Source organism: Hydra viridissima, unplaced genomic scaffold (assembly GCF_058129835.1).
Source record: "Hydra viridissima isolate aposymbiotic clone 2 unplaced genomic scaffold, HvirCarnegie_v1 scaffold_3, whole genome shotgun sequence".
Classification (NCBI taxonomy): domain Eukaryota; kingdom Metazoa; phylum Cnidaria; class Hydrozoa; order Anthoathecata; family Hydridae; genus Hydra; species Hydra viridissima.
The window spans coordinates 7,400,366-7,410,481 of NW_028324302.1; the positions used below are offsets into that span (position 1 = coordinate 7,400,366).

General features: G+C 30.3%; 1 protein-coding gene and 1 long non-coding RNA gene across 5 annotated transcripts; both read right to left on the reverse strand.

The window, feature by feature from the left end:
• Positions 1 to 88: 88 nt before the first annotated feature.
• LOC149890807 (uncharacterized) lies at positions 89 to 6,039 on the reverse strand. Its single transcript, XR_016450511.1, has 2 exons — positions 5,472 to 6,039; positions 89 to 2,478 (listed from the first exon to the last, which is right to left on the reverse strand). It is a non-coding gene; the product is annotated as an uncharacterized LOC149890807 (long non-coding RNA).
• On the reverse strand, positions 3,058 to 5,473 carry LOC149890808 (uncharacterized). Of its 4 annotated transcripts, none has more exons than XM_090081063.1 (3): positions 5,054 to 5,473; positions 4,175 to 4,242; positions 3,058 to 3,400 (listed from the first exon to the last, which is right to left on the reverse strand). In XM_090081063.1, the coding sequence occupies exons 1-3, from the start codon at positions 5,139 to 5,141 to the stop codon at positions 3,134 to 3,136; spliced, it is 423 nt and encodes a 140-aa protein (XP_089937189.1). In that variant the 5' UTR covers positions 5,142 to 5,473; the 3' UTR covers positions 3,058 to 3,133. The 4 variants fall into 4 exon arrangements, with proteins under 4 accessions (XP_089937189.1, XP_089937188.1, XP_089937190.1 ...); XM_090081062.1 differs by having other exon boundaries at positions 4,175 to 4,290; XM_090081064.1 differs by having other exon boundaries at positions 3,060 to 3,400; positions 4,147 to 4,290.
• Positions 6,040 to 10,116: the final 4,077 nt, after the last annotated feature.

Here is a 10,116-nt window from a genome sequence, read left to right on the forward strand (position 1 = left end):
CTTTTTTTTTTCTTTCTGTGATTTCATGACTATTAAATGATTCAGGGATATATTTAAAGAAGTAAATAAAACGGATGAACACAAGACCTTGATTGTTTATATATATATTGTTGAAAATGTGATTAGCTAATATTACAAAGGTTTCTTTCCTTTTAAATTCTAAATATTGTTACAGATTTCTAAAGAATAGGCTCTTTCTAATAAACTTTGGTATGTAATTTGGTATATTTCTTCTTTTTCTAAAATACAGTTTATAATCTCGTAATTTGCCGATTCTCTGTGTAAGTCGAGAACAGGATTGGATGTTATCGAAAGCATTTGAAGCAATATTATGTTTGTAGAAAAACGTGTTTTTTTCTGGTATGGTGTTTACGGAATCTTCGAAAATCTTTATTGCGGACTTCTTGAGATTTTCCGAGTTGCCCGATCGGAAGAATGCTTGTTTTCAACATGCTCTAAGACTTTAAGTCTTGAAGTCATTAAGAACATGCTCTTAGACTTTAAGACAACACATCCTCAGAAAGTTTTTTTTTTTGATTATCATCAAAAATATTTCCTCATTCAAAAAATGTAAAAGACAACATTTTTAGTGGGGACCTAGGGAGAAATCACATATTTTAAAGGGGGTTGCCCAGGAAATTTGTTGTTCAAGATGGGTAACTAAGAGGCATGGGGCATACTTCCTAAGCCTATAGAATATAAGAAGTACAAAAGAAATGCAAGTTTATTTAATAAATATTCGTCGTAATTTGCGCAAATTTTACGATTCAACAGTTGAAATAGATTAAATTACTAATATTATAAATTTTTTTTATCAAGTTTAAAAGTTATTTATCATACCGAAGACTCCACCTTTCATGTCGATGAATGTACCGTCAAAGGAATTGCAGCCCTTAGATTTTTATAGCTCGTAGAGAACTCCTTTAAACCTTTGACATATGTAGAGCTTAATGATTTTCTAAAACAACCATGGACTACTTTTTGAAAATCTCAAAGCGCATTAATATTTTTGGCAGAGGAAACTCCAAGACTAGACTCCTGAAAAAACAGTTCAAAGCTGTCTATGTTTTTAAGCAACTTATTGCAAGCATTGCCTTCCAAACGATACTGCCCTTGGTAGGGCACTCTGCAGATGTTTATCTAAGACAGATATTGGTTAACAAACTGTAACCCACACCCCTTATTTTCAAATAAATTTTTTCAATCTCTTTTAAAATTTTGTTTACAACACCAAGCAGTATATGCAGACCTGGAATACTTGCAAGTTCTAATATTTTTTTGTTTTTGTTGCCAACCTTTTGAAGCAAAACCTTTAGATCTTCTGATACTGTGTAATCTAAGGATGAAATATTCAACTTATCCAAAATTAACCGCAAACTATGGTATTTTTTGTTCAATGAAGGCAAAATGGCCAATATAATAGTTTTGGTGGACACTTGAATCTTTAAAGTTTTTGCGCGCATATCCATCACACTTGCTCAGTTTCACTGGAATTTTTTTATTTTCTAACTCTGGTTTTAGGGTTATTGACAAACTAATTTTAAGGAATCCCTACCCTTCATCTACACCTAGTTTGATATCAACATCATTTGTTCCTTGATTTCTGTAATGAATTACGATCGCTACAAGCTCTTCAATGTCATTGCAATACAAAATAGGAGTATATTTTTCTAAAAACTATTCATCCATAAAAAAATCAAAATGAATGATACAGATTGCAATCTCTTGTTATCAAAAAGCTTTTTTTTTTGGTAACAGTTTACTTACTTTTTTGCTTTCATTTTGTTCTAATAGCAATGGAATTTATCATGATTGAATAATTTTCCAATCATCTCATTGTTCTCAATTAGTTTAATATTGAAAGCAGATTCTACACTTTTCTGTCTTGCCTCTCTTTCAGAAATTTTGCAACTTCAATCATGTTGCGATTACTTAGAAATCATAATAAAGTTATTACAAAAAGTGGCTTTAAACTCATAACAAACTTACTTTTAAAAGTATTTTTAAGCAACAAAAACTTACCTGGCATGCAGTTTAATTGAAGTTTGTTCAATTTATCTAAAGAAAAAAATGGTTTCTAAACCTCAGTCTTTCCGACAGAGACAGTGAGTTGCTTTGGACCAAAATTTGTCAAAGCTAAGGTGTTCCCTGAGTCATTTGTGCTTATATCTTTGATAGAACTGGACAGAACTTTTCCTTGCGTTGTTGGGGATGTTGATTTTACAATGGCAGTCAAATTCTTTTGTCTTTCTAGTTTCGTACAGGGATGAGGAATTCTTTGTCCCACTTAGGCATAACAATCTTGAAAAATAAGTCTTTTTGCAGGTTTATTTGATATATCTTCAGCGCTTTGATGAACAAGTTTTCCCGACACACATTCAACCGTAGGGGCCAATACTTTTTCCATTTTTGATTTGCGCCCATTTTCACAAATAAAGCATTCACATTTTCTCCCTCTGATAACTCTGGTATTTAGGTCTAAATTTTAAAGCATATGCATGGCAACTATAATAATCAAAATAACGTAACTAAACTTTAACTAAAGTAAATTAAACATCAATATACACTCTTAAAAAAGTTCCGGTAAAATGACGGAAATTTCAGGCAAAATTCCTGAACTACTTCGTGCCGTATGGAACCAGACGAACATTCAGGTAAAATACCTGAACCTGAACTGGTTCAGGATTTTTACCTGAACCTGAACTTTTTCGGTTCCGGTATTATGCCTGAACCTGAACCAGTTCAGGTTCAGGTATTTTACCTGAATGTTCGTCTGGTTCCATACGGCACGAAGTAGTTCAGGTATTTTGCCTGAAAAGAGTAAATATTCAGTAAAAATCCAAATCGCGATTATAAACTATCTTGATTTAGGCATAAATTCGATATTAGTTTTTAGTAGGCCTGAAGATATTAAATATTCAGTAAAATGCCAAAGTGTGAATTTAAATGAACTCGGTTTAGACGTAAAAACGATATTTGATTTTCAGAAATTCAATATATTTAATTTTATAATTATTACAAATTTACGCTTAACAAAGCAATATAGGAAATAGTTATTAAAATATAAATGTTTCAGCATATTAAAATTAAGTCTTTTTTGTCTAAGATAAAGCGACAAGTCACTGGCTCCTCTCTATAGATGCGTTTCATCTTGGTAACCTAACGCAGTATGTTGCAAAAAGTACAATATATGGCTACATTGTTCCGCATACTCCATGTTTATTAAAAAATAAACTTTAATTATAATGTCCTCAGCATAAGATATACATCTGTTGACAGGAATAGCTCGACACTCTGTAACAATAAATAATTGTTCGACAAAGCAATGAGTACCCAAAGCTATGACTAAAGGATGCTTGTGAGTAAGACTTTGAATCACAACTTCCATCAGAGTTGATGTCTATTTAGACGCAGTAAGGAAATTAAAATAAGTCATTTAAAAAATGTAATTTTAATACATAATAAATATAAATATCAGCACATACAACTTAGAACTAATACTATATTTACTATATTTAATAACTAAACATACAGTAAAATCCTGTTAACTCGGACCCTGGATAAGTCGGACAGATTTTCAATTCCCCTTGAATTTTCTCTACATATATGTATGTATAGAGAGAGAGAGAGAGATAGATAGAGAGAGAGAGAGAGAGAGAGAGAGAGAGAGTAAAAGGAGGATTGAAAATCTGTATATATACCAAGATACTGGTATCACAGTTTACCGAGAACTTCACTTAACTCGGAATAATCTTAAGTCAGAATATTTATGTATTCCCCTTCCTTTGATAGTCCGACTCTCAACGGGGCATTTTTTTGTATAGCAATGTTAATAACATGTAAAGTTATTAAATATATACTATTGTGCATATTACTACAAACTTAATATTATACTTAATTTATTAGGTATAATATTAAGTTTGTAGTAATATGCACAATAATATATTTAATAACTTTACATGTTATTAACATTGCTATACAGAAAAACGTATATGTATAAATTTATATCTATTAGAATAATTTGACACATATGTATAACTTATAACATATTATTATAACATGTATAATTTATAGCATTATTATAACATTTAGAACATATATTTATATCTATTAGAAGAATTTATGCATATATGAATAAATTTATACCTATTAGAAATCTATTATTCCAATATACCGGATAAAATTGAATGAAATGTTCTGCAACTTCAGCAGCTGATGCACAACTGTTATTCTTTGATGGCACTTTAATTATAAAGGGGAGTAATAAGAATGTAAAATCCATTTCAATTCCTGTTTTAAAAAAACAAATTTGTTAGTGAAATCATTTTATTAATTTATAAAATTTTATGATTTTACATATTAAATATACCCTGCCATATTGTTTTATAACACTAAGATACCTATAGAAAATAACATGTGGCGTTATTTGCTCCCAATGAGCCAAAAAATCATTTGACTCTGGGAAATTGCAACAGAAATCCTACTGAAACTAAGATAAGAATATAGTATAAGACTGCTTGTAAAATCATTTTCTTTAATTTTACTTTAGCAAAACCTAAGAATACTTTAGCCAAACCTATATGACAAAAAAAATATTTAAAAGTTACAAGATCATCTTGTAATTTTGAAATATTTTAAAAAAGTCAAAATTTATAGCAACCCCTAAATATTATCAGATTTACTTCAAATTTGGCTACAATATTGCAAATATTAATAGAAACAAAGGCAGCCTTGTGGAGAAATGAATTTCAATAGTTTATAATTTTGGACCACCCTAGTGTATATACATTGTGTATATATACATGTGTATATTTACATATGTATATATTACATTTACATACATATATGTGTGTATATTTTTTGCGAACGTACGTAAAAGAGATGTGTTTATTATATATACATCTCTTTTACGTACGTTGGCAAAAAATATATACATTTATATGTATGTAAATGTAATATATATATATGTAAATATACATATATAAATACGTAAATTTACTATATACACATCTCTTTTAAGTACGTTCGCAAAAAATATGAAAAGATAGCTTACCTTTAAGCTTTTCTGTAGCATCTATAGATATTCCTTTTGATAATAAGTATTCTGCCAACTTTGACTCTGACAACTTTTTTATGCTCATTTTTAATAAAAAATTTTAAAATAAGAGAAAGCAAGCACATGCGACCTCTAGAAGCTTTAATGACGATTGCTGTTGGCGCGGAAAAATAATTTCATATTTTCAGACGATTTAATTGATGTTTCCAGTAAAACACCTGAACGTTCCGGTAGAAAAGTTCACGCAACTTCTTTTGCCTGAACATTTCAGGAGTTTTACACTAAGTGTTCAGCTAGTTTGCTAAAATACCTGAACCGATACGGTAAATTGCCTGAATGTTCAGGTAAATCTTTCGACCTGAACCATTCCGGACAGAGTTTGCCTGAACTTTTTTAAGAGTGTAGTTATACTTACCATAATAACACGGCCGCATTGTGAAGTAAGGATCAGCCCCTACAAGCTTTTTTCTACATTTCGAGCAAAGTATGGTGTTGTTTTACGTAAGAGTTGTATTGTAAAACGAGTTCAATTTATTAATATATTATAAGAGTAATGTTATACAAATATGCGATAAATACAAAGAAGAGCTTGTATATCACAGCTAGTGGTAGAAGAGTTGCCCGAGTACATTGTTGTTACTTCAAGAGAACGAGATTTCGAAGATCACGCTTTTTATACATATTAACCAGGGGGGCATTAATTGTTTTATAACGATTAGATTACCGCGACACTTATACATATTCCACATTAATTGTTTTATGACGAATTGATTACCGCAACATATGGTAGGAAGGTCAGGGTTATCCGCTGAATAATCTTTCCAGAATATAGTTTTGATAAGGTTTGAGCAGTCTTTTTTTTTTATCTAGATTTAAATTAGTTGTTTCAGCATTATTTATTGGTTTTACATCTTTGCCTTTCCTGAAGCAGCGAATGCAAAACTTTTTAACAAAATAAACATTTTCTTTTGCATGTTTTGGCATTTTAAATGAATGATTCGAATAGAAACTTCTAATATGGATTGATAATATTGGCATGATATATCGGTCATATCAATCAAATGTCAATATAATGGCCACAAACATGCTTTCAGTTTGTATATCAACGCGTGTGAGGAGTTATTATGTAACTGTTAACAATTAGCAACTGCTAACTTTTACTAGTTGTAAATAGTTAAAGGTTGTTTTGCTTTGTTTTTATTTCAATAAAAAAGTAAAGAGAAAGTAATGAAAACCACATATCCGCCTGTAAATTTCAGTGTTAAACAAACTTTTTTAAATGCTTTAAAAGAAAAAGTGATCAATTTATTACAAACATTTCTGAAAATCTAAACACAAGGGCATGGGCATAATTTTGTAAGGTTCAAAACGATTCCCCCCCCCCCCCGAAACCCCCCTAGGGTATGGTTCCCAAAAACCCTTTTCAATTTTTTTTGTTCTATCATAGACTAGATCAAAATTCATCGACAAATTTCAAATTACATCAACAACAAAAAAATTCGTTTAAAAATTAAGACCATTTAAAGTTATTTCAGGGCTTAATTGAAGGAAATTTTAAGCTTTGCATGGTTATAAATCTTAAACAAAAAGAGGTTTTTTGATGAAATTTGAAATCTGTCGAGGAATTTTGGTCTAGTCTATAATAGAACAAAAAAATAAAATTTTATATTAAAGGAGATGTAGATCTAGGAAAGAGGCAGTTAGGGGTCGGGGCGGTGTTAGTTTAGCTCCAATTACCCTAAATTTTTGCAAGTCATCATCATTCGATACGAGTATCAACATACTATAAATTTGAGTATGCCCCATCTCTCTTAGTTACCTATCTTGAACATCAAAGCTCCTAGGCACTCCCTTAAAATATGTGGTTTCTCCCCAGGTCCCCACCGAATGTTGTCTTTTACATTTTTTGAATGAGGAAATATTTTTGATGATAATCAAAAAAAAAAACTTTCTGGGGATGTGTTGCAAGCAAAGAGCATGTTCATATGCACCATGTTTTAAAAACTTTCTATGTAAAAGAAATTTGGATATGGATTTAAAAAGTTTTGGATTTCAGAACAAAGTTTTTCAATTTCGATAAAGTAAATATCATAGTCGAACAAAAGCGTACTTAATAAAATACTAAAGTTTTTAATCAGATTAACATCCAATCCCGTAATCTCACCACTCAACTCCGGCTTCATAATCCTGCGAGCTGTATTCCCACGATTTGATTGAAAAAACCAGGTTTTGGGTTGTCTACAATAAGTCTTATATGGTTTTTATTATTTTATTTTTTTAATTTTTCTCTGAACCTTGTTGCACACTATATTTGTAACATTGGAGTTCGTAAATATCTACTTATATGTGCTGTTAAAAGAGCTTCTATCACATTTCTATTTTCTAAATAATGTATATGACGTTGAAACAGTGGTCATTTAAGAACTTTGAATTGCGCTTTTACTAAATCTTCAGTAGTTTTATGCCTTAAAAATTAATTTCCGCCTGAAGGTGTTTCTGTAACTGAAATATGAACCATAAGAATTTTAGTTTACAGAGACTATGATAAGATGGAAACACTTAATGTCCTACCTTTATAAGAATGACTGTTTAAAAGAATGACTAATACATTTAACCTGCCACCGCAATTAGCGTCGTTTGGTTTCATTTTTTCTGATGGTTACGAACATTAACATGTTAAAGTAGCAAGGTTTCTGTGACCTAGTAAATCTTTTGCTGCTTCAGCAACTTTTCTCAACTTAGTGGGACTACATTTTTTGGTTTTAAAGGATGAGTGTTCAAAGTTCTTTTTGGATTGTCCTTGAAGAAGATTTTAAATTCTACATCTGCACCCCTCTTATCATCTTTTACTTTCATTACATAATGTTCCATTACCAAATGGGTTGCAGATCATATCATGGAGAATTTTGATGAAATATATGAAACTTTTAACTGCAAAGTCCTCTCTGAATCTTTAGCTACATCAGTAACACAAAATATTTGCAAAACAAAATCCAATAAACAAGAATTTCTTCCTTCTTTCCTCTCTCCATTTTTGAAAATGAGCATACATGGTTTGAAAAAATTAAATTACACAAAAAGTGTCTTTTAAAGTGGTGATAAATTATATACCATTATACAGCTAAGGACTTTCGTTAAATAATACAAAAAAATTAGCTTGGATGGATGTAGATACAAAAAGTTTCTTTTAAATCATTTTAGCACACAATGTGTGCTAAAATATGATTCGAAAAGACTATATTAAAATTTATTGTAACTTTAATATAGTTTTTTCGAATGATATTTTAGCACACATTGTTTATCTTCTGAATAAAATACTTAACAGAATCAAAAAGTAGGTATCCTCTTAAAGTAAAACTCATCAAAGCTATAAAAATGATTCTTTTTTAATATCTTATTAAATGACTTTGAAAGCGCACTAAAATTGCAACTAAAATCTTTTCATAAATGAATAAGCATCTGCGTCTCGTTATTTTTTTTTTTATTCGAGACAAGACGGACGAGACAAAACAATAATATCCGGGACACAATTTTTAAATTCCGAGACAAAGTTATTTTCCCGATTTATAACTTTATTCCGCGGAAGTTTTTTCCTTTGTCTCATTTTTTTCCGGGACATTTCTCGTCTCGTTACGCTTTTCCCGGTTCATGAATCGTCATAAATGAAACAGCATTTTAAAGTCACTTTCACTGCATATGACTCGCTCTGAAATGTTTTTCATAATTAACATCTCAAGTTGTTACTAATGATGGATTGTTATTGCTAAAATATCATCAGTTAGTCAATTCTTTGAAATGACTTTTGTCCATCTAACTTGCGTAAAGCAATTCACTGTGTGGTGTTTTGAACGAATGAATACATCGTCCAAATCACCACACCGTGAATTTCTTTATGAAAGATTAATGAGAACATTTGCCGGATTTGATTCGTGATTCATTATTTCAAAAGAAATTTAACTCAGTTTTCGTAAACTTCATTATTGGGGGTTTATTGATTTAGAATTAAAATAGCGTTAGATATCTGTTAGATGTCTGTTAGATGTCTGTTAGATGTCTGTTAGATGTCTGTTAATTGAATTTATTCGAATAAGATTGAAACAAAAATTTTGCTGATCCTTTGATTACAGAATTTTACCAGAAAGGTGTCCGAATGGCGTCATTTGTTTGCTCCAAACTGAGATTTTGGCTCGGTTCGGGTTACAACGAAACAAACACCGATACTTAACTAAAGTATATATATATATATATATATATATATATATATATATATTGACTTAAAGACAAAAATCCATAACCAGCACATCATTTTTGCAATAAAATGAAAGAATGTGATCTTCCACAAAAGTAACTTTAGGGGGACTTAAAGCTTCAGCCAAGTTGTACCATAAAACTATAAAAGTTCTTCAATATTTTTTTCTAAAGAAGAATATTATAGCAAAATGAATTATGTTTTACTTATAGTTCCTTCCTTTTAAGCTAAGTCATCAAAAAATCAAAATTGTCAGTTTCTGTATACTCATCAACCAATAGAACTAAAAACACAATAAAAACTCTTTTTTCAACGTTTTGAAAAAATTATTATTAGCAAAAATTTAAAAAAATAATAATAAACCTAAACACCAAGATAATTGTTCTGTTGTTACTGTTATAAACATTAGCATTACATAACTTTAGTATTGAGTTTTTCAAAAAAATCACTAAAAGATCGCTAAGGCGTGAGAAATAACTTGTGAGTACACCCAGCACAAAAAGTTTTATGCTTAAGAAAGTGTATACAAATTTAAATGAAACTTAAAAAAGTTCTATGAACTTCAAGCAGAAGTTTGCTATAGTAGGTTCAGCTTAAAAAAGATTTCATGACAAAAATATCAGTTGTAAAATAGGGAAAACAAATGAAAAGATTACAAAATAGCAATGGAAAAAAATCAGAAAATATTTGATCAAAAGAAGTGGGGTGGCATCAAGAGGCTGCAATCGTTCTCTAGATCCACTCTGCTACATATGTGGTCAGTTCATCAAGACAAGAGCAAAGGAATTCTCAATGATAATATCTAAATGTG

What these genes read in the sequence shown, in the direction of transcription:
- LOC149890808 (XM_090081062.1), bottom strand. Translation starts at nt 5,141, where the DNA reads ATGAGCATAAAAAAGTTGTCAGAGTCAAAGTTGGCAGAATACTTATTA. An exon ending in TGCTACAGAAAAGCTTAAAG is followed by an intron (nt 4,291 to 5,053) that starts GTAAGCTATCTT and finishes TTTTTAAAACAG; the next exon opens with GAATTGAAATGGATTTTACA. An exon ending in ATTTCATTCAATTTTATCCG is followed by an intron (nt 3,401 to 4,174) that starts GTATATTGGAAT and finishes GCGTCTAAATAG; the next exon opens with ACATCAACTCTGATGGAAGT.